Consider the following 27,670-nt stretch of genomic DNA (forward strand, 5'->3'; position numbering starts at 1 on the left):
CAGCATGGGGCCGGCTGCAGTCCTTCACTGACAGCGTTTCTCTCCCACTGGTCCTTGGGATGGAAGCTGAAGAGCAGGAGGCAGCATCAACAGAGCTGCAGTCTGATGACGGCAGTGACGAGGAAGAAACTCAAAACAAGATAGAATCGTTCCTCTTCTTCTTCAAATCAAAGCATGATTACGAAATGTTCTGTGTGGAGATGTTTGATAGGAGAAACCTTAAAGTGTTTGCCTCTTTTGGTTAGAGAAAGTTTGCTCCTCTCCTGGAAACTTTCCACTATTTTTCTTACTTGTAAATATTTTCTTTCTTTATTTGGTTGATTATTTTGTTCTGTTTAATAAAAAGACAGTTGTTAGGGCTCCTGAGATTGGTGTAACTTAATGTCACACATGTAGCTTTTCATTATGTCTATGGAGGTACATTTCTTGCTCTTAGATGTGGTCACTTTGTTATTCCTCACATTACATCTGTTAAGGTCATACAGGGGTCACAGTGGACCCTTCATAGTTCACCAAATCTTATTAGGTCATAGGCAGCTGGGCCTGCAACTCTCACAGACAGGCGGGTACAGGAGTTCTCTTAGATACTGGTTTAATTTGTCTGTAGATCTCAGTGCGGACCCTTGGGAGACAGCCTTGCTGGTATATTTTAACACTCACAGGACAATCATCTACATCTATCTAATCAACATTAACATTCAAGTAGGCTACTACATTATTATGCATTGACAAAGGAAAACGTGCCAACATTTATGAAAAAATCTTGACTATCTTGTCTATGAGAGAAAATATGCTATGATAGAATTTTAATAAGTTAACTCATCACATCTTTTTTTTACATGAATACAATCGTCACATCAGCTGAGGGTGCCCCTTCCATCCAGGATTGTGAAAGCTGTGCTACGGTGCCTAAAAGACAACAATATGGAATCAGTTTTCCAGTTTTCCCCCATTGCTTCTAAAAACATGCTACAATCCCAGTGACAACTGCTTCAGTAGAGCGATCGTTGTCTAAACTGAAGTTAACCAAAACCCAGCTCAGAAACGGATGTGGGGCTGCTATCAATTGAAAGGGATATCCCAATTGACCGTAACGAGGTCATTGACATAAGCTCTCAAATCATAGCTTTCTCATTGACATTATCACGTCTGTTTGTGAAACAAATGTTAATAGTTCCCTCTGTGTTTTACTTAATGCTGTTTGTGTACTAAACATTGTAAAGGTTGTATAGTTCTGTTTTACTTAATGCTGTTTGTGTACTAAACATTGTAAAGGTTGTATAGTTCCCTCTGTGTTTTACTTAATGCTGTTTGTGTACTAAACATTGTAAAGCTTGTATAGTTCCCTCTGTGTTTTACTTAATGCTGTTTGTGTACTAAACATTGTAAAGGTTGTATAGTTCCCTCTGTGTTTTACTTAATGCTGTTTGTGTACTAAACATTGTAAAGGTTGTATAGTTCCCTGTGTGGTTTTATTTTAATTGTCAGTACCAGATCATTAATTACTTTGCTCATCTTAATGAGGACTATTTCATCATACATGCATCAGCGTTCTGCGTGCTGGTGGGTTAGGGTTAGGGTTAGCCTAACCCTAACCCACGTTGTGCACAATGTGCCCTTACTATTTTTTCGCCCCTGCCCTTCAAACAGTCCGAGTTAGGGTTAGGGTTGACCTCTAACTAACCACTGACCACGAGTCACGACCGTGACAATCCAAGACCAATGATGAAAATATGTCCATTCAATTACAGAAACGATTTGTAGGCCAAACAAATGTTTCATCACCAGGTATTGTCATCGATGACGGGTAGGTAGGTCAACTGTCACTCCTGAAACCCACCACGTTCTTTAACTAATTTTCATAGCATTAGTAGTAGCATTTCATACATCAATGTCAAGACTATAGCCCGAATCCCCCAAATGTATAGAATGAACAACTGCACTCATGCTTGGTTAGGCCTTCGGCCACACATGCACTTGTATACTTTATAAATTGGACAATGCAACGGCAATGAATCCAAGACAAACATTTCTGTGTTCAAGACGAACATTTTAATATACAAAATAGGAAAAACAAAAAAATCACATGGAATTCACATATTCCTTGCATTAAAAAAAGAACGAAAGAAAATCCTGTACAAACAGTGAGGCGACGGCGGAGGAGCTCATCGCTGCGTTCATCTCCTGGGGCCCCCGCGGCCACGGCCCCGCCCCCGGCCACGCCCGCGCCCTCTGCCCCGGCCACGCCCTGCCACTGGGAGGACAGGACAATGAAAGGGTTAGGAAGGGTTATGAAAGGGTTAGCAGGAACAGGAGCACCCTGGTTCTCATACCGCACAAAGACACCTTCACCCTGCAGCTAACGCTTATGAAACACGTTTCCAAATATGAACCCCTTTCCCTTTGAAAAAGGTTTTAATTTATCTAAATTGTTCTACTTGTTCCAAAATCAATGCGTTTTAAAAGTTCTCAAATTATTAAACACAAATCTCCTTTAGCGTGCACCAGGTGAAACAAGTTTCACTTTTTTTTTAAATGAAATGTAATTAATCTGATGCGTTGGGCTGAATCAGCCAACTAGGGCTGCATTACAGTATGAATGATCAGATCTGTATATTGTGCGTGATTGAGGAGCTGAGATTTGTTCATTAGGCAAGTATTCAAATCTCATCTCAAATGTTCCAGTTTTGTTATTTAAAAATCTAAAATTTCTAACTCCAGAAAGTCCCAGGGATAAAGCAAAAACAATTACGGTCTGAGAAGCTTCTACTCTGAGTTGAGCCAACGAGGTAGCCAGCATCTAAAGGGCCAATTGAAGGTTTCTTCTTAAACATTGAGGCTACATGGAAGCTTTGCTAACCAAGTCAGACGTGGCCCAATGAGCCCAAAGCTTCAGACATCCATACAGCAGCACTACGTTGTATTGTAGTTTAGCTTTAATATAACACTAGTAATAATTAAAATTATGATCAGTTTATAAAAAATAAATAGATTCTGCAGCAGTGATGTCTGCCAACTCCAATTCATAATTTTGTAAGTACAACAAGCGTTAATAATTGCAGAGATTTAGGAATACGTAGTTTAACTCTACCTATAAAGCAAGGGGTCTGTGTGTAGTGTATGCATGTATGAATGTCTTTGCGCTTGTATGGCTGCGGACCCAACCAAGTGCTGTTGACCTATTCAACGTTTAATAAGAACAAACTGAATCAGAACCAACACCCAGCGAGTAAGTATATAATAATATATATTATAATAAGAATAAGAACAAACTGCTCCTTGCGACAGAGCCCAGCATGTCAGAGACTATGTGGGCAACAGGCGTACACAAGCCAGGCTTCATTGTCTTTATCTCACTCACTGTTCGGTACTGCAGCCAGATCATCTCAGGGGTATTGCCCAGAACCCAAGAAAACGCAGAGAAGTGTGACGTTCTTACATGTTCCAAACAAGCATGTTTTGAACAGGCACCGCACTAGTTATAATGAAATGCTATACATTAATGCCAATATCTTATTGACCGCAAGTGTAGAATGTCTAAAGCTGCAGCGAGTGATGAAACGGCCCAACTCGAGGGGCGGCACCAAGCGTGCATTTGAAAATATCACTGCACGCAATTGGATAACACTGTGACCAATCAGAAGAATACAAGGGGTGACGTATCCAGACCAGCGGAGCTAACCAATAGATAAGACTCTTGCCGTATCCGGTTGGTAAAACAGCAACGCTTTTGGCCCCGCCCTATATCAGATACACTGATGTGATTGGTTAATGTTCTGGGCCAGGGGAATCGGGGAGTGAGTAGATCGCTCGTTCCCAGAGTGACTCGCTGAGCAAATTCAAATTGAGCTCTCGTGAGAACTCCAGGGTACCCAAATGTAATATACGGTCAGAAACGGTTTACAATACTAAAGTTTAATCCTCTACATGCAATTCAAACCATTTCTGGATTCAAGGTGTACTCTTGAGAATTGTGGCGGTTTGCTGATGAACCAATAAGAAGAAGGCTCACCTGCTTCCCTCTTCTTGGACTTGACCTTGGGCTCGATGTCCACCAGGAGGGTGTCCAGCGGCAGGCTGTCGGGCAGGATGAAGTACCGGATGTTGTTGCCGCGGATGCTCAGAGACTCCAGCTGTGTGGGCTCACGGTTCTTCAGAGTCATCTTCACCGCCTTCAGGTGAGTGTTCATGCTCACGTCGACACCTGAGGGCCACAACACAAGCGATGGGGGAAGGCTCTGGGCTGGACACCGACCAATAAGAACGAGTCGTGCACAGCTGCATTGCATGGGTGAACCCGGAAGTGAATGGTCGGCTCCTGTCCAATGGGAGGTCCTCACCTGTGATGGTGCCGTGGACCTGGGTCCCATTCTTCAGCTCAATGGTGACCGTCTCATGGCTGAGCTTCATCAAAAACCTGTTGGTCGCAAAGGGTTGATCAGAACATGTGCGCGTGTATTGCTGTGCATTGTTCTCTGTTAGCGTTAAGCTGAACACCACAGCGGGCATCACTGAGCGGGACATCGTTTAGATTCAACCGATGAGAACCAACCCTAACTAACCCTAACCCGAACCAAAGGGTGAGCGGAACATCGTTTAGATCCAACCGATGAGAAACAAAGGGTTCATTTCTCTTTTTCTTTTATTTCTCTTTCATGCACTTCTGTACATCTTGATGCACTTCGACGGCGTTTCACTCGGCGAGAAAAACGAAAACGCCGTCGTAAAATATTGTGCGGTGATACATTAAACCAGATGTGTCGATTCCTGAACGCGTTAATTAATGAAGTTAGAGCCCATAGTGAGGAGTCGGAGCCCATAGTGAGGAGTTAGAGCCCATAGTGAGGAGTTAGAGCCCCCAGTCGGAGCCCCCCGTCGGAGCCCTCCGGCCGGTCTCCTCCATCGGAGCTTCCCGCCTCCTCCACAATCCGCCGGCATCCTGCGGGACGGCTCACTCTCACCGCCCGCAACCCGCACACATCGACCCCGCTTCACTGATGAGGATCACTTACCGGACGAGTTTCATGACGGTGATGGATTCTGGAAACAAATCCTCCACCGAGTATCAAAAAATTACAGCGCTCAAGAAGGCCGCCGTTGTGTATGAAATACGTTCCGTCGCAGGGCTCTGTCGTCATCAGCCGGACGACACAATGCAGGAGAATGAATAGTGGACATCGCCCCCTAGCGGCACACGATGAAGTCCCACCTAGAACCAGTCCCACCGAGACCCTAGAATAGGGTGACCATACGTCCGTATTTCCCGGGACATGTCCGTATTTCACGTCCTGTCCCGGGTGTCCCGGGTTATTTTTAGAAAGTGAGGAAATGTCCTGGTTTTTAAAATTACCTTCTTTGGACCATTACATTTACATGCACTAGGGCACTGCCCACGGCGCTGCGTGCGACGTAGCCTAATCCCCGCCCCTATGCTGTCAGCCCTATTAATCAGAACGTAGACAACGTGACTGTCAGTCATACGCAAGCAACATGCCGAAGCGCAAGTGCTCGTTTACCGACGAATTGCTAAAGAGTTTCCCGGCTTTCAGATCGGGTCGAGACAAATGGGAAGCCTTGTGCACAGTGTGCAAAGCAGGCACATATGTCTCGGTGTCCAATGGAGGTGCAAGAGATCTGAAAATCCACCTGGACACAGAGAAGCACAAAACAGCTGTCCGAGGCGAGGGTAGTGCTAGCTCGATCACACAGTACTTTCTCAGACCAGGGAACGAGGATGCAGTGAATGCAGCGGAGGCTGCATGGTCATTTCACACAGTGAAACACCACAACAGTTACAGATCCATGGACTGCACTAGTGCATTGCTCAAAAAGACCCTCCCCGATTCAGACACTGCTAAAAAGTTAAGTTGTGCCCGAACTAAGACCGAGGCTATTGTTGATAGTGTACTGGCACCGCATTCTGTAGAAGTGGCGCACGAAGCACTAAAAGACATCCCTTATTGTGGTGTAAGTACTGATGGGAGCAATCATGGTGCGGTGAAAATCTTCCCCATCATTATTCAGTATTTTGATTGGAAGGCGGGTGGTGTTCAGAGTAAACTAATTGAAGTGCAAGATACACCCAACGTCGTTGGGTGTATCTTGCACTTCAATTAGTTTCTCCAATTGTTATTGGAGTTATTGTTATTGACTTTTACTGAAAAGCATTTTTAATAAACCAACTAAATATCTTGTTCTATCTATATATCTATATAATATAATATACCGGTATAATTGAATAATAAAAAAATACTATTAAAGCAGCAGCATCCTCCACATGACCGCCCACCCCCCAGCCCCCCCCCCCCCCCCCCGACAAGGTGTCCTGGTTTTCCCAAATGAAAATATGGTCACCCTACCCTAGAACTCACCTAGAACCCAACAGAGATAGTAAACTTTATGGTTTATACTTTATGGTTCACACTAACTCAGTAGCGCTAAGTCAAGAGCATCTGGAATCAAGTATGAGTCCTTCGGAGGAGACGAAAAACCGAGGTCCTGACTCACTGAGGTCATAAAGATCCCAGGGCACTTATCGCAAAGAGTAGGGGATCCCCCGGTGTCCGGGCTAAAACTGCCCAACCAGGCTCATTCAATCTGGCCCCCTAATCATCACCCTGTATGATTGGCTGATTTATTCATTCATCTCCTCACTCTCCACCTCAAGCTGGTGTGTGGTGACCGTTCTGGCGCAGATTGGCTGCCGTGCATCACCCAGTGGGTGCTACACATCGGTGGTGGTTAGTGAGGTCCCCCCTTCACTGTAAAGCGTCTTTGAGTGTCCAGAAAAGTGCTATATAAATTCAATCAATTAATGGCTAAATGTATTCATTTAGACAGGTGGAGTAAAAGTCAGTTATGGAATTGAATCATTCAATTATTTCATCTCTTTTATTGAGCGCAATCTTTGCACTGAAACTTTCTTTAACAGTAGCCTACTACTGGGCACAGATCAAATATTGTCTCCAGTCTTCTGGATTGATTGGGAATGTAGGTACAATCTGTGGAAGTTCAATCAACCCTGATGTGTACAGTTGTTGGTAGAGCATGGATGAGGAAGGATTCCTTGACAATACTAAAATTGGGTTAAAATTATTCAAATCAATGATGAAGGAAACATCACAATCCAAGTCTCTCATATCACTGCTCCACACTGAACTCATTCAGGAGTGAAACTATTGATGAATCAGTGACACACTAGGTTCAGCGTCTCCATATCCACACAATACTCACCTTAAGAAAAAGGTTTCTCAATGAGACATTTAAATACTGTCACCTTCACTCAGATGAAGCCAGCCTTCACTTTAAACAAGGTTAGAACGATGTAGTAGGATTTAATTTGATGGTGCTTAAAAACTCATTCTCAATAAACTCAATAAGTGGAGGCATATTTGATTGCATAAAACACCAATAATTCCACTACTGTTCATTAAGTAGCGTTCAAAACCAAATTTATTCCTGGGTAGTGTGTCGCTAATATTTATTTCACATCTGTTTGGCAAACACAGTCAAACCAATATCATCAACCCAGTCTGTTTTTCAAAGCACCTATCGACCACTAAAGGCAGTGTTCAACTTGGACCATTTGTAAACAGTACAGTTGAGTAGTACACCTTAAGATACAGGCAGTAGGAAAACTATAGACTCAGAGGCAACTTCACACAGCAAGACTCTTATATAAAAACATGAACTTAGAATGAACTCAGAACAGGAGAGCGTAAGTCCAGCCAGAGGATGAAAGATTGAAGTGTCCTCTGAGTTATACGTGATTGAATTACATTAAGAGTAGAATGTGTTTTTGACGAGAGAGGCTGGCTAGCAAGTGGACTTTGCTTTGTGGCATTTGCCTCCCAGACTCCAAAGGGCACAAAGGGATATCTGGTCATTCACTAGTAACTTGAACCCCTTTCCCACATATGGCAACAGTCGCACCCGAGAGGTGTTTGGTCGGTTATCGTAAAAGTCACAATTCCTATATCTTAAGAGCTCTGTATAAAGATAATGCAGCGTCTAAACACAAATAAATTAAAGATATATTAAATAGAACTAAAAAGGCACACAGACTGAACAGAGTGATCTCATATGAAAGGAAAATGATTCTGCATTGTGGTATAAAAACTGGAATGGTGAGCTTAAGAATAATATCAAAAAACAATCAAAGCCTCTCATGTTGATAGATTCATCAATAGCACACTGTACTGGCCGTCAGTTAAGGAGTAGGTACAAATACAAAATAAAAGCCTATTTCAATTCATATTTGAAATCCTTCTCAATTAAAGTGTTTGGATTCAAACAGTGCAAGTGTCCAATAATTATTTTAATTTAGTCACTCTGTAAACGTTGGCCATGTTGACCGATAACCTCCTTCCGATATTGACTGATGGAAAAATAGCCGGATCTGGAAAGATGAATTGTGATGGCCGCTCTGGGAGCAGAGTGAAGCTCATCCTGTACTCTGACCAACGGGTAAAGTAACATCAAATAAATTAAAAAAGAGGCAAGTTTAATTCCTTCATTGATCGCACCATATAATCACAACGGGCGTGGCTCCAAGGAAAACTAGATACCATCGCCATGACGCCCGGCGTTATGACTTCCAAGGTCTGTTGTCCGTCTCACTCTCTCACCGTCCTCTGCAGAGTGCTCCTAAAGCCTTTTCCCGACAACACGGCGATGAAGGAGAGTCCCGAGCGCCGGCCCTCAGGAGGCACTCGTGTCACCATGGAGATCCCTGGTCAAATAAATATCAGTCCCAGCGGTGATTGTATCGTAACGCTCCGTCAGCAGGTCTTCATACCAGCCCCGCCAACCGGGGAGTCAGTACAGGCTGGCTGGGGGCAGTATTAAGGGTATTAAGGGTATTGAGGGTGGTCATGGGTGACGGGGGGGGGGGGGGGGGTGTTACCCAGGATGCGGGCACCATGGTAACCTGCATGATTAGCGCCATGGAATCGCCTGAGCAACTCTTGACAAACAAGGACAAACAAAACACGCAATCAGATAAAAAAAATTCAATAAATAGTTAAAAACGTAAACGACAGAAGCAAACAACTATGATATCAGTAGCTTTCATAAGGTGCACCCTTGGATTGACTTTGAAACACTTTGTTTTTAGATGTCAAAGTATAAGAATCCACTTACAGCCGGCCTGAATCACACTCCTCCAGACGTCACTGTTATCTGACAAAGCGCCGCAGGCCAGGAGCAAAGTGGCCGCAAGAACTTCCCCATTAACATACGGTATAACAAAAACAAGAAACGCTTGAGTTAAAAACAACTAACTCCTTGTTTTTTTTTTTCCATCGACCCATCTCCTTCTTCCACGTCACTCTGTCAGTGTCACTTTTGGAATCTCTAACCTCTCCAAATACATTTCACCCTGGTCTTTGCCTCTCTTATCTTCTACTCAACCCCTCTTCTCTTGCTGTTTTTCATATCCTTTAATCTCACACTAAATGGACTTGCTCCTCCCATTCCTCAGGTGATTGGTCCTCCCCTATTCGGTGGGCGGGGTCTAACTCTGAGTCTGTCTCGCTAGCGGGAGCTTTAGGAGCAGAATCGTCTTTGCAGCTGGCGGGGGGGCAAGGGAGAGGGCCTGTCTCGTCCAGGGGCAGCAAGTCCCCATCGCATGCCCCCTCTACGCCCTCCACGCCCCCCTCACCCTCCACACCCCCCTCACCCCCCTCACCCTCCACGCCCCCCTCACCCTCCACACCCTCCACGCCCCCCTCACCCTCCACACCCCCCTCACCCTCCACACCCCCCTCACCCTCCACGCCCCCCTCTACGCCCTCCACACCCCCCTCACCCCCCACGCCCCCCTCACCCTCCACGCCCCCCTCACCCTCCACACCCTCCACGCCCCCCTCACCCTCCACGCCCCCCTCACCCTCCACGCCCCCCTCACCCTCCACACCCCCCTCACCCTCCACGCCCCCCTCACCCCCCTCACCCTCCACGCCCCCCTCACCCCCCTCACCCTCCACGCCCCCCTCACCCTCCACGCCCCCCTCACCCTCTATGCCTGCTTCCCTGTTCTCCAGCTCCAGGTCCAGGTCCAGCCTGTTGGGCCTTAAGGTCTCCGGGAGCCCCATGACCCCAAGGCCATCGTTAGGCTCACCCTCCGGGGGCTGCCAGGCCGGGGGGGCTCCCTTGGAGGAGAGCTGCTCCGAGCTGGGCTCGGTGAGCGTGTCCGGGGAGGAGTCGGTCTCGGTGGTGGGGGGCGAGGGGACCAGGGCCAGGCTCTGGGGGCTGTTCTGGGGGTTGATGTTGTGGTTGAACCAGGCCATAATGTTGTCCAGCAGCTGGACCCCGGCCTCCGGGTCCAGGGGCTCCAGGCTCTGGGGGTCGCTGGGGGTGAAGGCCCCGCCTGGAGGGATGACGGGGGACACCAGGAGGTCCGGCTGCGTGTCCGGGGAGGGGAGGCACAGCTGGGCGGGGGGGCGAGCAGCAGGGAAGCGTTCTGGGGCCGCGGGGGCGGTGCGTCTGGGAGTGCATGAGCCAGTGGCAGCGCGTTCAGAGCGGTCTCCCGCCACCAGACGGTACGTCTGCTCTCGTTGGCCGCTGGGCCCGGCGGCGGCAGCCATGCGGTCCAGCAGGTGCTGGACGGTCAGTATGTTGGGGCCCACGGCCAGCTCGCAGCGGTCCCGTGTGTGATGCGAGGGCGGCGGTGGCGCTCCCTGAGCGGGCCCCCTGTAGGGCGTGGTCCCCAGCTCCAGCAGCTCAGCACATAGGGCAGGGGGGGGCGGGGGGAGAGGGAGGGGGGTTATGGAGGAGGTGGAGGGTGGGGGAAGCTGGTGGGCAGAGTCTGTCCTGGTTGGGGGGCGGGGGGCGTTGAGACGGGAGGTGGGGTAGGCAGGGGGCCCGCGGGGGGGTCCCAGGGCCCCGTCAGTCTCTGGGCTTTGGGAGGCGGACAGCATGCCTGCCAGGCTCACACCGAGACCCAGTCGGAGGTCCTCTCCTCCCTCCATCACCATCCTCCTGACATCCAGCTCCTGGCGCTCCTCCTCCTCCTCCCCTCCTCCTCCTCCTCCCTCCAGGGGTCCCAGGCTCCTCTCCCTGCGGGACTCCTGCAGGGAGAGCTGGATGGCCAGCAGGATGTTGGGGTCCTCGTCGTCTAGGGAGCCCAGGGCTCGTCTCCTGCTCTGGCTCCTCTCCAGTCCCTCTGAACAGAACACAACACGCTCAGGGTTAAAACTAGTGAAGAATAACAAGCATACAATCAAAGTGTTTACAACTATCATGTTTCTAACTTGCTCATAACGAGTGTTTATAACGTGTTTATAACAAGTGTGTTTATAACGAGTGTGTTTATTACTAATGTGTTTATAACTAGTGTATCATATATATATATATATCTAATGTGTTCATGACTATCGTGTTTATAACTAGTGTGATTATAACCAGCGTGTTTATAACCAGTGTGCTCATAACGAGTGTGTTTATTACTAGTGTGTTTATAACTAGTGTATCATATATATATATATATCTAATGTGTTCATGACTATCGTGTTTATAACTAGTGTGATTATAACCAGCGTGTTTATAACGAGTGTCTTTATAACGAGCGTGTTTCTAACGAGTGTGCTCATAACGAGTGTGTTTCTAACGAGTGTTTATAACAAGCATGTTTATAACGAGCGTGTTTATAACGAGTGTGTTTATTACTAGTGTGTTTATAACTAGTGTATCATATATATATATATATCTAATGTGTTCATGACTATCGTGTTTATAACGAGTGTGCTCATAACGAGCGTGTTTATAACGAGTGTGCTCATAACGAGTGTGTTTATAACGAGTGTGCTCATAACGAGTGTGTTTATAACGAGTGTGCTCATAACGAGTGTGTTTATAACGAGTGTGTTTATAACGAGTGTGTTTATAACGAGCATGTTTATAACGAGAGTGTTTATAACGAGTGTGTTTATAACGAGTGTGCTCATAACCAGCGTGTTTATAACGAGCGTGTTTATAATGAGTGTGCTCATAACGAGCGTGTTTATAACAAGTGTGTTTATAACGAGTGTGCTCTAACCGGAGCTGTCACTCCTGCGGCCCGTCTCTGGCGTGTTGCTGCCGCTCCGCAGACTGTGTAGACTCAGCATATCGCCACGGCGACGCTGGCGATGCCGCCGACGGTACTGGAGGTCAGCGTACTCCTGGGGAGGAAGAGGGTCACAACAAGAGGTTGTGTCTGCTGGAGCTTCAGGGCCAGCTTGGTCTACTGATCAGGACCACAACAGAAGGAGCTCATGCAGACAGCAAGTGCAAAACTAATCTCTTTATTTATAGAGCTGTGTGTGTGTGTGTGTGTGTGTGTGTGTGTGTGTGTGTGTGTGTGTGTGTGTGTGTGTGTGTGTGTGTGTTACCTGTGACTGCCTCTCTCTTGGATCCCCTCCTCCCAGTACAGAGTGACGAGTCAGCATCTAAATACGCACCAGCAGGTCAGACACAGACACACTCGGACACACTGTTCACCAGCAGCAGGTCAGACACACTCTGACACACTGTTCACCAGCAGCAGGTCAGACACACTCTGACACACTGTTCACCAGCAGCAGGTCAGACACACTCTGACACACTGTTCACCAGCAGCAGGTCAGACACACTCTGACACACTGTTCACCAGCAGCAGGTCAGACACACTCTGACACACTGTTCACCAGCAGGTCAGACACACTCTGACACACTGTTCACCAGCAGGTCAGACACACTCTGACACACTGTTCACCAGCAGGTCAGACACACTCTGACACACTGTTCACCAGCAGAAGAGTGTCCCTGAGTGTTAGCGTAAGCTAAGGGGTCGCCTAAATTAAGCTAAGGGTTAGCGTAAATTAGGGTTAGGGTTAGTGTAAGTGAGGCTGATGGTAAGCCTAAATTAAGATAAGGGTTAGTGTAAGTGAGGCTGATGGTAAGCCTAAATTAAGATAAGGGTTAGTGTAAGTGAGGCTGATGGTAAGCCTAAATTAAGATAAGGGTTAGTGTAAGTGAGGCTGATGGTAAGCCTAAATTAAGATAAGGGTTAGTGTAAGTGAGGCTGATGGTAAGCGTGTCAGAGCGGGGACGACAACAGAAGAAGTGTGTCTGGGTTCTTACCTCCGGTGAGGCAAAGCCCAGGTACTCCCAATCCCAAGATCCTCCTGGGTAACTGAGATGGAGAAGAAGACACGTTATGGATCTAGAGTTTTGTTTATCTTCTCATCTCTCTGATCTTCCGTCACCACGTACTTCCTGCGGGGGGCTTCAGGGGAGTCGTTGGGGGCCACGCCGCGCGCCACGGAGGCCAGGAACTCCTGCCTCTTCTGCTGCACCAGCCTCGCCGCGCTGATGATCTTATGGCACGGCGTCCTCAGGTACGGCCGGTTCACCTTCTGGGCCAGGTCCTCCACCACCATCTCCAGGTCCGTCTGAGAGGTACACATCCATCTGCTGCTGTAGTCACGTCACCCAGCCATATATAGACTTATAAAACGGGTGGCTTAAATCAAGCCATCTGATTGGTTCCCAACTGTTGTATATTGAGCGTATACACACAGCTATGACGCCCGTTCAGTTTACAGAGTTCAGTATCACTCCGCACCTAACTCTAACTGTTGTTTATTTATATATAAAAGCGGTAGCGTAGTTCACTGAAGCCTAAAAACATGTTGATTGCTGGAGAGGGTGGAAATGTTTAAAGCAATAGGCACACGGTGAGTGAACTCGATCGAAGGCTAAATTGCCGGCGAACCGAGCTACCGTCTCTCGCCTTCTCTCTGAAGGACGCTACAGTGTGTTGCATAGCAACCGCCACACACTTTGCAGGCAGCCAGGAGGGACTACAACTATGACTTTCATCTCGCCATACTTACGTAACCGTTTTATAAAAGCAATAGATCATTTCAGTCAGTGAAATGTTCTCATTATACCACAGTTAAGGGACGGACAACGCCCCTTAACTGTGGTATTAACTGCACATACCACAGCCTGTCGTCATCTATTGCTTAGATATATTAGGGGTGGAACGATACGCGTATTCCTACTGCCATTTTTTGCTACGGTTCAATGCGATTTTTATTTTATTTTTATTATTTATTGATTATCACACACTCTGTGAGTGTCTTGTCTTGATGTTTTGTGTTGAGGACCACAATGGAAATAAGTCCTGGGCTGTGTTCCAATATCCACACTGTCCGTACTCACTGTACTTAGTTTGAGTACGTAGGGCCGTGTTCCAATTAAAATCGGGGCGAAAAGAAGAGTACTGAACGGACCCGGATGGTGAACTCAACACGGTCAAACCTCGGAGTGTGGATCGCTACGTAGCGGAAGAGGCGGCGCCAGGCTGACCCAACGTCGGCGCGTTTTCCACATAGCCTGCATTAATGGAGTCGTTTTGTAGTTTTTATAGCTTTTTATAGCTGCTAGGTGTAAAGAGTTCACTGTTCAGAGCAGGATGTTTACTGCGGGGGAGGAGCCACGGCGGCAGTCGCAATCGTCATTTCCTGTCAGTGCACCACGGAGTAGTCGATTTGGAACGACACAGATATCTGAAAATCAGCGCACTTAGTGAGTGATAGTGTACTCATGGAAGTACGGATATCGGAACACAGCACTGGACTTTATTGTGTTTTTATCCTCAATTGTATGTCTTTTCATGTGTGTAAGGCATTTGTTTGATACAATTTAATCAATATATTTTTTAGATTTGGTTTCTTTTAACCCTGCTGTACCGAATAAAATACCAAACCGTAACTTTAAAACCGAGGTACGTACCGAATCATGACTTTTTTGTATCGTTCACTTTTTTGATCGTTCATTGTACACCCCTAATCTATATCTATATATCTATCTATATCTATCTGCTGCTGTAGTCATGTCACCTAGCTATATATCCATCTATCTAGCTATCTATCTACTGCTGTGTTAATGTGATCTATCCACCTGGTGTGTGGAGTGTGTCTGTATTTCCGTCCATCTCACCGATCAATAGAGCTTCCATTAGGGTGAGACTACTGGGCTTCCATTAGGGCAGCGGTTCCCAAACTTTTTTTCCTGCGCACCCCCTTCTACGTCCCAACCGGGTTGGCGCACCCCCAATACAAAAACGCAACAAAGCTTTGTTTTAACGCCATATAAAGACTCATGTTTAATCATGCGCAAATAACCAGAACACGCATGACAATAACAACATCAACAAATATCCAACAAATAGGACAGCCAAGGGACACGACTGACGTTGTGTGCAAGATCTGCTCATGTGTGATCCGCGCAATAAACAGGCAGACGACCGATCTACACGACCTCGCATGGCCTCGCAGAAGTTAATAGAAATGATGATAAACAAAACATCACAGAGCATAGAGCAGGATTGTGAACGTTTACAATGTCTCATGTCAATTTACAATCTGCAAAATGTGTCTGCGTTGGCCGACTTACTTTAGTTAGGATATTGATGCTGCGCGCCCCATTTGCAACAGAATTTGTTTAAGATATAAAACCATTTAATTTAACACACACGCACTAAAACAGATATTTTCGTTTTTAAATAAATATTTGTAAACGAAAATTGAAAAGTGAGGCGCCGGGTGGGGGGGGGGGGGGGGGGGGGGGCATCACGATGGTGGCTCTCCATCGTGATGTCGGTCAGCCATCACGATGGACGCACAACCCTAATCATAACACAACGGGTATGGAAATTAGAACGACAGTACATTGAATTAAATTGCAATGAAGTTACAAACGATCCACAACATTGAAGAGAATAGGCTCTGAAACAGATAAAATAAATAAAAACGAGGTAATATTACACCAGACCGCCATTACATTTTTCATCTGGCGCACCCCCTGGTGGCAGCTCTCGTCCCCCTGGGGGTGCGCGTACCACACTTTGGGAATCCCTGCATTAGGGTGAGACTGCTGGCTTCCATTAGGGTGAGACTGCTGGAGGTTAGGGTGAGACTGCAGGAGGTTAGGGTGAGACTGCTGGAGGTTAGGGTGAGACTGCTGGAGGTTAGGGTGAGACTGCTGGAGGTTAGGGTGAGACTGCTGGAGGTTAGGGTGAGACTGCTGGAGGTTAGGGTGAGACTGCTGGAGGTTAGGGTGAGACTGCTGGAGGTTAGGGTGAGACTGCTGGAGGTTAGGGTGAGACTGCTGGAGGTTAGGGTGAGACTGCTGGAGGTTAGGGTGAGACTGCTGGAGGTTAGGGTGAGACTGCTGGCTTCCATTAGGGTGAGACTGCTGGAGGTTAGGGTGAGACTGCTGGAGGTTAGGGTGAGACTGCTGGAGGTTAGGGTGAGACTGCTGGAGGTTAGGGTGAGACTGCTGGAGGGTGAGACTGCTGGAGGTTAGGGTGAGACTGCTGGAGGTTAGGGTGAGACTGCTGGAGGTTAGGGTGAGACTGCTGGAGGGGTGAGACTGCTGGAGGTTAGGGAGGAGACTCACCTGCATGAGCTCAAAGATCTCCTTCTGCGTGCTGCCGGGCGTCAGGAAGAAGCCGTAGGGGTACGAGACCTTCAGCACGCGGCGCGGTCTTCAGCAGCTCGCTCACCCCGTCCTCGATGAACCGCGTGGTCCGGGGGCGTCCCCTCACCTGGCCCGGACGAGAACAACATATTATTATTATTATTATTATTATTTAGGACTGTGGTCTTCACTGGGATATGAAACCAGACTGAGCTCAAAGAGCTGAGGGCCGGACAGGAACTCAGGGACTCTGTTTGTGAACAGGCTCTAATGGATCTAATGGCTCTCTGTATCTAATGGCTCTAATGGCTCTAGTGGCTCTCTGTATCTAATGGATCTAATGGCTCTCTGTATCTAGTGGCTCTAGTGGCTCTCTGTATCTAGTGGCTCTAATGGCTCTCTGTATCTAGTGGCTCTAATGGCTCTCTGTATCTAGTGCTCTAGTGGCTCTCTGTATCTAGTGGCTCTAGTGGCTCTCTGTATCTAGTGGCTCTAATGGCTCTAGTGGCTCTCTGTATCTAGTGGCTCTAATGGCTCTCTGTATCTAGTGGCTCTAGTGGCTCTCTGTATCTAGTGGCTCTAATGGCTCTCTGTATCTAGTGGCTCTAATGGCTCTCTGTATCTAGTGGCTCTAGTGGCTCTCTGTATCTAGTGGCTCTAATGGCTCTCTGTATCTAGTGGCTCTAATGGCTCTCTGTATCTAGTGGCTCTAATGGCTCTCTGTATCTAGTGGCTCTAGTGGCTCTCTGTATCTAGTGGCTCTAATGGCTCTCTGTATCTAGTGGCTCTAGTGGCTCTCTGTATCTAGTGGCTCTAATGGCTCTCTGTATCTAGTGGCTCTAATGGCTCTCTGTATCTAGTGGCTCTAATGGCTCTCTGTATCTAGTGGCTCTAATGGCTCTCTGTATCTAGTGGCTCTAATGGCTCTCTGTATCTAGTGGCTCTAATGGCTCTCTGTATCTAGTGGCTCTAGTGGCTCTCTGTATCTAATGGCTCTCTGTATCTAGTGGCTCTCTGTATCTAGTGGCTCTAATGGCTCTCTGTATCTAGTGGCTCTAATGGCTCTCTGTATCTAGTGGCTCTAGTGGCTCTCTGTATCTAGTGGCTCTAATGGCTCTAATGGCTCTCTGTATCTAGTGGCTCTAGTGGCTCTCTGTATCTAGTGGCTCTAATGGCTCTCTGTATCTAGTGGCTCTAGTGGCTCTCTGTATCTAGTGGCTCTAGTGGCTCTAATGGCTCTAGTGGCTCTAATGGCTCTCTGTATCTAGTGGCTCTCTGTATCTAGTGGCTCTAATGGCTCTCTGTATCTAGTGGCTCTAATGGCTCTCTGTATCTAGTGGCTCTCTGTATCTAGTGGCTCTAATGGCTCTCTGTATCTAGTGGCTCTAGTGGCTCTCTGTATCTAGTGGCTCTAATGGCTCTCTGTATCTAGTGGCTCTAATGGCTCTCTGTATCTAGTGGCTCTAGTGGCTCTCTGTATCTAGTGGCTCTCTGTATCTAGTGGCTCTAATGGCTCTCTGTATCTAGTGGCTCTAGTGGCTCTCTGTATCTAGTGGCTCTCTGTATCTAGTGGCTCTAATGGCTCTAATGGCTCTCTGTATCTAGTGGCTCTAGTGGCTCTCTGTATCTAGTGGCTCTAATGGCTCTCTGTATCTAGTGGCTCTAGTGGCTCTCTGTATCTAGTGGCTCTAATGGCTCTCTGTATCTAGTGGCTCTAATGGCTCTCTGTATCTAGTGGCTCTAATGGCTCTCTGTATCTAGTGGCTCTAATGGCTCTCTGTATCTAGTGGCTCTAGTGGCTCTCTGTATCTAGTGGCTCTAATGGCTCTAATGGCTCTCTGTATCTAGTGGCTCTAATGGCTCTCTGTATCTAGTGGCTCTAATGGCTCTAATGGCTCTCTGTATCTAGTGGCTCTAATGGCTCTCTGTATCTAGTGGCTCTAATGGCTCTCTGTATCTAGTGGCTCTCTGTATCTAGTGGCTCTAGTGGCTCTAATGGCTCTAATGGCTCTCTGTATCTAGTGGCTCTAATGGCTCTCTGTATCTAGTGGCTCTAATGGCTCTCTGTATCTAGTGGCTCTAATGGCTCTCTGTATCTAGTGGCTCTAATGGCTCTCTGTATCTAGTGGCTCTAGTGGCTCTCTGTATCTAGTGGCTCTCTGTATCTAGTGGCTCTAATGGCTCTCTGTATCTAGTGGCTCTAATGGCTCTAATGGCTCTCTGTATCTAGTGGCTCTAATGGCTCTCTGTATCTAGTGGCTCTAGTGGCTCTAATGGCTCTCTGTATCTAGTGGCTCTAATGGCTCTCTGTATCTAGTGGCTCTAATGGCTCTCTGTATCTAGTGGCTCTAATGGCTCTCTGTATCTAGTGGCTCTAATGGCTCTCTGTATCTAGTGGCTCTAATGGCTCTCTGTATCTAGTGGCTCTAGTGGCTCTCTGTATCTAGTGGCTCTAGTGGCTCTAATGGCTCTCTGTATCTAGTGGCTCTAGTGGCTCTCTGTATCTAGTGGCTCTAATGGCTCTCTGTATCTAGTGGCTCTAATGGCTCTCTGTATCTAGTGGCTCTAATGGCTCTCTGTATCTAGTGGCTCTAGTGGCTCTCTGTATCTAGTGGCTCTAATGGCTCTCTGTATCTAGTGGCTCTCTGTATCTAGTGGCTCTAATGGCTCTCTGTATCTAGTGGCTCTAGTGGCTCTCTGTATCTAGTGGCTCTAGTGGCTCTAATGGCTCTCTGTATCTAGTGGCTCTAATGGCTCTCTGTATCTAGTGGCTCTAATGGCTCTCTGTATCTAGTGGCTCTAGTGGCTCTCTGTATCTAGTGGCTCTAGTGGCTCTCTGTATCTAGTGGCTCTAGTGGCTCTCTGTATCTAGTGGCTCTAATGGCTCTCTGTATCTAGTGGCTCTAGTGGCTCTAATGGCTCTAATGGCTCTCTGTATCTAGTGGCTCTAATGGCTCTCTGTATCTAGTGGCTCTCTGTATCTAGTGGCTCTAGTGGCTCTCTGTATCTAGTGGCTCTAGTGGCTCTCTGTATCTAGTGGCTCTCTGTATCTAGTGGCTCTAATGGCTCTAATGGCTCTCTGTATCTAGTGGCTCTAGTGGCTCTCTGTATCTAGTGGCTCTAATGGCTCTCTGTATCTAGCGGCTCTAGTGGCTCTCTGTATCTAGTGGCTCTAATGGCTCTCTGTATCTAGTGGCTCTAATGGCTCTCTGTATCTAGTGGCTCTAATGGCTCTCTGTATCTAGTGGCTCTAATGGCTCTCTGTATCTAGTGGCTCTAGTGGCTCTCTGTATCTAGTGGCTCTAGTGGCTCTCTGTATCTAGTGGCTCTAGTGGCTCTCTGTATCTAGTGGCTCTAGTGGCTCTCTGTATCTAGTGGCTCTCTGTATCTAGTGGCTCTAATGGCTCTCTGTATCTAGTGGCTCTAATGGCTCTCTGTATCTAGTGGCTCTAATGGCTCTCTGTATCTAGTGGCTCTAATGGCTCTCTGTATCTAGTGGCTCTAATGGCTCTCTGTATCTAATGGCTCTCTGTATCTAGTGGCTCTAGTGGCTCTCTGTATCTAGTGGCCTTGTGTGAAGAGGGATCTGTTTGGATTAACCAGAAGCTCGCATTAGAAAAGCATCTGAAGCCTCCAAGTTCAGCTTCTGAACTGGAACCAAACCCTAAAGCTATTACAATGAAGGAATGTCCCATTGTATGGCAGAGTGTACTGCAATACGTTATTGTCATAAATTGTATAAAATGATACTATAGTAGTAATAACTTGTATAAATGATTACTATTGTTGTTATAACCTATGTAGTTATAACTTGTATACATTGATACTATAGTTGTAACTTAGTTAATAACTAGTTGTTATTTGGATAATTAATGAATTACTAATTGAATTACTTAGAGAGTCTTACGGCTAATGAAGGCTCTGCTCAGCTGCTCCATCTTCTCTTTGGCAGTTTTCAGCAGTTTCTGCTCCAGCTGAGAGCGATCGAGAGAGATAGAGATCGAGATAGATAGAGATCGAGAGAGATAGAGATCGAGAGAGATAGAGATAGAGAGAGAATGAGATAGAGATCGAGCAAGAGAGCGAACGAGAGAGAGAGAGATCGAGAGAGATAGAGATCGAGCAAGAGAGAGAGAGAGAGAGAACGAGAGAGAGAACGAGAGAGAGAGAGATCGAGAGAGATAGAGATCGAGCAAGAGAGAGAGAGAGAGAGAACGAGAGAGAGAACGAGAGAGAGAGAGATCGAGAGAGATAGAGATCGAGCAAGAGAGAGAGAGAGAGAGAGAACGAGAGAGAGAACGAGAGAGAGAACGAGAGAGAGAGAGAGAGAGAGAGAGAGAGAGAGAGAGAGAGAATGAGCAAGAGAGAGAACGAGCAAGAGAGAGAGAGAGAGACTTCCATTATGGCCAGAGTGGTGATGTTGTGCATCAGTGAGCAAAACATCTTGCAAAATGTGAGAACCACAAGCTTCTTGTGTGTGTATGTGTGTGTGTGTGTGTGGGGGGGGGGGGGGTTCTTGTGTGTGTGTGTGTGTGCGTTACTTTGTAGCTGTGCTCGTGGTTCGTGTGTGTGTGTGTGGGGTTCTTGTGTGTGTGTGTGTGTGTGTGTGTGTGTGTGTGTGTGTGTGTGTGTGCATTACTTTGTAGCTGTGCTCATGGTTCGTGTGTGTGTGGGGTTCTTGTGTGTGTGCTCGTGGTTTGTGTGTGTGTGTGTGTGTGTGTGTGTGTGTGTGTGTGTGTGTGTGTGTGTGTGTGTGTGTGTGTGTGTGTGTGTGTTACTTTGTAGCTGTGCTCGTGGTTCCTGAAGCGAGTGTAGTAGTGCATGAAGCGGTCCAGTTCCTGGAAACTCTTGTGCTTCTTCTCTGCCTGGAAAACAACACAACACAACAACAACAACATAACACAACAACAACAACAACACATGAACTTCAGACGACGCGTCGCTGTGTGTCAGAGCACCACAGGTTGGACCGCTGTATGAACAGGACATGGAGCAGGCTCATTTGTGTGCACCTCAAAGCTGAGGTTTTCACATGTTTGTGCGTGCATGCCGCACGCACAAACATGTGTACTGAGCAATCATGGGTAAAACATGTGTACTGATGGGAATCAGCCGAAATACTTGCATCTCATGTACATATTTTTTCACTAGCAACCTACAGTTTTGTGAAGGAGCTTGTTCATAGAAACAACGTCCAGCAACGACTTCAAACTGCTTCACCTACGACTTCATTTTCCTTTGCACTTTGCTTATTGGCTTTCAGTATCTCGTAGCTCTCCCAGCTCAACCAATCAGAGAAGCTTCACTGCCAGGAACAGAGCCTCTGCACTCATTTGTTACACCAATTCCACTTTCTCTATGCAGTTCAATTTCACTGAGTGGATGCTTGTCATCCAAAGTGTGTTACCATAGACATTGTGAGTGAATGCCTTCTCAGCATGGGGAAGGTCCCAGTAGCAATCCAACCCCTAACCCTGCCCTTGCTAATGCAATTCTCCACCTAGTCTGGTGTGGCCGTGGTGTGGGGGGTGGTGGTGGTGGTAGTCTGGTGTGGCCGTGGTGTGGAGGGTGGAGGTGGTGTTGTAGGGGGTGGAGGGTTAGGTGGTGGTACTACCTCTCCGGTCATCTCCTTGGACTGCTCCTCCAGCTGCTGGATGACCTCATAGCGGGTGCAGCGGTAGTAGCCCCCCGTCGAAGAGCTGTGCTTCTTCCACTCCTCCAGACAAATCCAGCAGAAGTCATACTTACACTGCAGAGAGAGAGAGAGAGAGAGAGAGAGAGAGAGAGAGAGAGAGAGAGAGTCAGCAAAAAACATAATTTTAATTTCCCTAAATGTATTGATGTGCGTGTGAGAGTGTGCGTGAGTGTGTGTACCTTGAGAGTGTGTGTGAGTGTGTGTACCTTGGCACACTGCATGTGGTTACAGCCCTCGTTCTTCTGAATGGGCGACTTGCAGTTGGCACAGGGCTTGGAGTTGGTCAACAGCCACAAGCAGTTAGCAGCGTCCTCATAGGCCTCGCCCACGCCCGCAACTGACACACACACACACACACGTCTCACTGGCGTCTAGACTGCCTCTATCATGGAGCCGCAGCTCTCTACAGACTGCCCCTCCTGACGGTCTTTGTTCTCTAATCATCATTTCAGAGAACTTGGTCCATCTCTCTCATGAACCCCCGTGACATCCATCATCCATCTCCTCATATATGATATGATGTCTGTTGCTGAAAGATACCAACACTCTGTTGAGGCTCAACAGAGTCTCTATTGAGCCTCAACAGAGTCTCTATTGAGCCTCAACAGAGCCTCAACAGAGCCTCAAAAGAGTCTCTATTGAGCCTCAACAGAGCCTCAACAGAGCCTCTATTGAGCCTCAACAGAGCCTCAAAAGAGTCTCTATTGAGCCTCAACAGAGCCTCAACAGAGCCTCAACAGAGCCTCAAAAGAGTCTCTATTGAGCCTCAACAGAGCCTCAACAGAGCCTTAACAGAGCCTCAACAGAGCCTCTATTGAGCCTCAACAGAGTCTCTATTGAGCCTCAACAGAGCCTCAACAGAGCCTCAACAGAGCCTTAACATCATCATTTCAGAGAACATGGTCCATCTCTCTCATGAACCCCCATGACATCCATCATCCATCTCCTCATATATGATGTGTCTGTTGCTGAAAGATAAGGGCTCTGGAGACAGGGCCTTGGCAACAAAGGCTACAAGTCAAGTGTTTTTCATTTCTCGAGACACAGCACATCATTAATATTAACTATGGACGGACAAACGGACCAATGATGGACGGATGGACTCACGCTCCTCAGGCCTCATCTCCGTGACCTTCTGGAGCCACTTCCTCCACGTCTCACAGTCACAGGGCTCATGGGCCTCACCCAGGCACTCCCTGGAGAGTAGGAGGGGAGAGGAGGAGGAGGGGAGGGGAGAGAGGAGAGAGGAGGGGAGAGAGGAGGAGGAGGGGAGGAGAGGAGGAGGGGAGAGGAGAGGACAGGAGAGGAGAGGACAGGAGAGGAGGAGGAGGAGGAGAGGAGAGAGGAGGGGAGGGGAGAGGAGAGAGGAGGGGAGGGGAGGGGAGAGGAGAGAGGAGGGGAGAGAGGAGAGGAGGGGAGAGGACAGAGGAGAGGAGGAGGAGGAGGGGAGAGTACAGAGGGGAGAGGAGGGGAGGGGGAGGAGGAGGGGAGAAGAAGAGGGGAGAGGAGGATGGGAGTGGAGGGGAGGGGGAGAGGAGGAGGGGAGGAGGGGAGGGGAGAGGAGAGGACAGGAAAAGAGGAATAAAGTGTATTAGAAAATAAAGAAAAAGGGCACAGTTCTGTTCATTGAGATTGTGTGCGTCTCACCAGCAGAACAGGTGTCCCTTGCCACAGTCCACGGCGGGTGAGGGCAGCAGAGGGAAGCCGTGGGGGTCACTGTCCCCGGGGCCCGGCCGGGTGAGTCGGACGGCCCGCTCACAGCGCACCGCCGGGCACCAGCGGATCGCTGGGTTGTTCTCCACAAAGGCCTGCACAGGAAGGGGCGGACACAGGAAGTAGTTAGGGGGAGGGCAACACATGAGACACACAACAACAGAGAAACAAAATGAGCCGTCGGCTTAATGTGTGTATGTGCATGTGTGTGCGCGTGTGTGTGCATGCATGTGCGGTGTGTGTGCGTGCATGCGTGTATGTGTTCACCTTAATGTCAAACTGCAGATATCTCTGGTCCATCTCCCTGGAGACGATGCTCTCGATCACCTGGACAGGAACCAGCTGGTAGCAGCCGTACGCCGGGCACAGGATGTTGTGGTCTCCCTCCTGGATCTTAATGTTCAGGAACCTGGAGCCCCACACACACACGGTTACATCCACAGAGTACAGAAATATATTCAACCAGTTACGTTGAAAAACAGATACATCTAATAATAATAATAATAATAATAATAATAATAACAGATACATCTAATAATAATAATAATAATAATAAAAACTGATACATCTAATAATAATAATAATAAAAACTGATACATCTAATAATAATAATAAAAACAGATACATCTAATAATAATAATAATAATAATAATAATAATAATAATAACAGATACATCTAATAATAATAATAAAAACAGATACATCTAATAATAATAATAATAATAATAATAATAATAATAATAATAATAACAGATACATCTAATAATAATAATAATAATAATAAAAACAGATACATCTAATAATAATAATAATAATAATAATAATAACAGATACATCTGCGCAGACACTCAACACAAAGTGACCTTACTCTTCCCAGCAGGCCCGGCAGAACTCGTGGCCACAGGACATGTCCACAGGGTCCTCGAACACGGAGATGGAACACAGGCAGATCCCACACTGTAGGCCCACAGAGACACATCAGGACTGCTCTGTACCCTACATGCTCCTATCTCTAGTAGCATTTAGCACTATGGGTAACATTACACCTGCAGAGACAAGCACGCACTGAGAGAACTATAACCTAGCAACCTCTAACCAATACCGTGTTTACCTGCACTCCCGCCGTGGGATTAGAATAACGTCATTTACCTGTCGCTAAGTCACGCCCCCCATTGTTACCATGACAAACTCGGACAAACAAACCAGACTCGATAACAAAAACATGTGGACAAATGTCAGCTGACAGTATATCAAAGCAGGTTTTGGAGAAGTTTTGGGCGAAAAAGGATTTCATTTCTTTTAGAAGCAATCAAAAGGGACGACATTACGGTATGGACGGGTATATTCAAAACTTTTAAATACATACAGAAGGTAACAAGCTTAAATCCAGTTGGTATTCTGACCTGCCGCACAGTCTGATGCTCATTACACACTTTTTCTTGTCCCGTTGTGGCTTGGGAAAAAGGGATGGAATAGACCCCATTTTGCAGCCTCTCGGGACACCGACTGTCCGTGTTACCCCAAGCACATCGTTTGACCAGGCTTATTTATTTTTTACACAAACAACATAAATCCACCATTAAATTGTTATATTATGCCTCCTCCCTGCTGGTTTCAATGGAGTTGTCTGAGCTGATGTCAGAGTATAGTTGAGGCTGGAATGTCATTGGCTCATCTGCGTTCTAAGGGCGGAGCTAAGCGACAGGTCAATTACGCGAACATAAACCGCATTGACAAAAGATGCACTTGCTAACAACTAAGGCTTGAACAAAACAAACCTTTATACACAGGCCGCACTCTTGTGAAGGCTGCAGTAACAAATGCCCAATTCAGAGTACATCAAACCATATTCCAAGGCCCCTGCGTGTTACTTGAAGTTGCAAAAAGTCACAAAGACTTTTAGACTCTTTAGAATTGAACTTCATTTCATGTGTTTTGCATTGAAAAGCTTCAGCATAGCAAATCAAGTTTGTGTAAAGCCTTTGAAATGCTGTGATGTTTATATCTAAGAATGTCTGTGCGAATGGCAGGATGGTGAAGGATTACATGCAGGGCTCAAGACGTTTGGAGTCCATTTATCACGATGATGCACTGCAATATCTTCCTCGGTCGCATCAGAGCCACTAAATTATTTTTTATATTTGCTTAACCCAAAACGATGTCACTGAGTAGAGGCACAGCGCCACAATGTGACATTTTAAATAGGAAGAACGAAGATATTTCATTTCTGAAACAGTCTAATTGGTTAAAGCACAAGTTTAATTCTAGTTTGTTGATATTTAAAAGCCACATTTAAATGCAATATGATGTAGGTGCTGTGTGGAGAAAGTCTGCGTCTTTGGGCTCTTGAGGAGCGGGTCACACACCAGACAAGCCAGGGCGCCGGGCAGCGGCCACAGCAGAACGGACACACATGTTCTGTCGTTCATATCATCAGTGGATATATATATATATATATATATATATATATATATATATGAGTGGTATCAATGGTACAGAGCCATATCGGAGGTCATAACATGGCTTTAAGGCTGCGCCGTTGTGAGTGCTCAATTTAGAAACACGACCCACTTCACTTCACATTAACACACACATAAAACTATCATAAAACTAAAACGGTGGTTTGTACATTGTGCAAAGTTCCAATGGAATTGTAGTGCAGCATTAGCGCTATTCAAGATCATGAGAATAAATATAGGGAAATGTTCAATGAGTATTACCCTTATTAGCAGCCTGTTATTATAAGCAGGTAACTTGTTCACCCTGTTTGTGACAGTGGGGATTACCATTTTTGAAAAGTATTTGTATAGATTACAGGGCATTAACACCGTGGAGCGAAATTGCTGCAATGCTGTAGACCGATTTTGGTAACATAACTTTGTATATAGGCACACATATACTCAAAAATGTGCACGTGTATCTTTCTGATTGTAGTTTTGGATGGGGGTGCAGGTCTCTCCACGCTGTAAGCAGCTAGTGACTGTCATAACAACTCATTAACAACCACATGGCTTTATGACCGCTACCGGCCCGGAGGCCAATCAGACTCACCGTGGCCTCCTCCCCCGGGGTGAGGCAGCTGTCTGTGGGGGAGGTGAGGGTGAGGGTGAGGGGGGAGCGGGGGGTCCTGGGCGTGCGGGGGGAGGGCAGGGTGTCCCAGGCGTTGTAGCCGCTGGGCGGTGGCGTGGGCATGGCCACGCCCGACCGCTGGCAGCAGCCCTCCGCGTCCGACATCCACGCCTCCAGAAGCTTCTCCCGGTCCCAGTCTGAGGGACACACAGTGTCAACACATTAATACACACACACACGCACACTGCGCCTGCACACCCAGGCCCACACACACACACACACACACACACACACACACACACACACACACACACACACACACACACACACACACACACACACACACACACACACACACACACACACACACACACACACACACACAGTGGTGGTCCCGTACCGTGTGCTCTGAGCAGCGCCTCTGCTGTGAAGAGGGGAGCCTGCAACATGTCAGCCGTCTCCACGATCAGCATGTCCTTCAGCCGCCGCAGGTCCTGCAGCTTCAGACCCTCGTAGGGCTGCAGGGGGCGCCAGCGGGCCAGGGGAACCAGGGACACAAGCATCAGTACCAAAGTACCTAACCCTAACCCTAACCCTCGTAGGGCTGCAGGGGGCGCCAGCGGGCCAGGGGAACCAGGGACACAAGCATCAGTACCAACAGGTCAGAGGAATACATTTGGACTGGAGGGAGAGCCGTATGTCCAACAATGCTTTGAGAAGGCAACTGTGTGTGTGTGTGTGTGT

The 27,670-nt window shown here is 47.3% G+C and overlaps 2 protein-coding genes across 2 annotated transcripts in view; both read right to left on the minus strand.

The window, feature by feature from the left end:
* Positions 1-2,035: 2,035 nt before the first annotated feature.
* snrpd1 (small nuclear ribonucleoprotein D1 polypeptide) lies at positions 2,036-5,167 on the minus strand. The gene is made up of 4 exons (XM_084484550.1): positions 5,013-5,167; positions 4,341-4,417; positions 4,013-4,204; positions 2,036-2,254 (listed from the first exon to the last, which is right to left on the minus strand). Exons 1-4 carry the CDS (start codon positions 5,024-5,026, stop codon positions 2,178-2,180), a joined length of 360 nt encoding a protein of 119 aa, XP_084340676.1. The 5' UTR covers positions 5,027-5,167; the 3' UTR covers positions 2,036-2,177.
* A 3,448-nt stretch (positions 5,168-8,615) lies between these two features.
* Positions 8,616-27,670, minus strand: part of LOC311365281 (ankyrin repeat and IBR domain-containing protein 1-like) — a gene marked incomplete at its 3' end in the record, with an annotated part of 39,223 nt that continues 20,168 nt past the window's right edge. Inside the window, 19 exon segments of the mRNA XM_084484801.1 lie at positions 8,616-8,731; positions 9,980-11,164; positions 12,038-12,161; positions 12,372-12,428; positions 13,102-13,153; positions 13,234-13,412; positions 16,429-16,512; positions 16,514-16,555; positions 16,557-16,576; positions 20,357-20,423; positions 21,228-21,314; positions 22,064-22,198; positions 22,351-22,481; positions 23,252-23,340; positions 23,792-23,952; positions 24,125-24,266; positions 24,726-24,814; positions 26,909-27,123; positions 27,327-27,444. Coding sequence (XP_084340927.1) covers positions 8,616-8,731; positions 9,980-11,164; positions 12,038-12,161; positions 12,372-12,428; positions 13,102-13,153; positions 13,234-13,412; positions 16,429-16,512; positions 16,514-16,555; positions 16,557-16,576; positions 20,357-20,423; positions 21,228-21,314; positions 22,064-22,198; positions 22,351-22,481; positions 23,252-23,340; positions 23,792-23,952; positions 24,125-24,266; positions 24,726-24,814; positions 26,909-27,123; positions 27,327-27,444 — 3,093 coding nt within the window.

Source organism: Micromesistius poutassou, assembly GCF_964030765.1.
Source record: "Micromesistius poutassou genome assembly, chromosome: 20".
Classification (NCBI taxonomy): domain Eukaryota; kingdom Metazoa; phylum Chordata; class Actinopteri; order Gadiformes; family Gadidae; genus Micromesistius; species Micromesistius poutassou.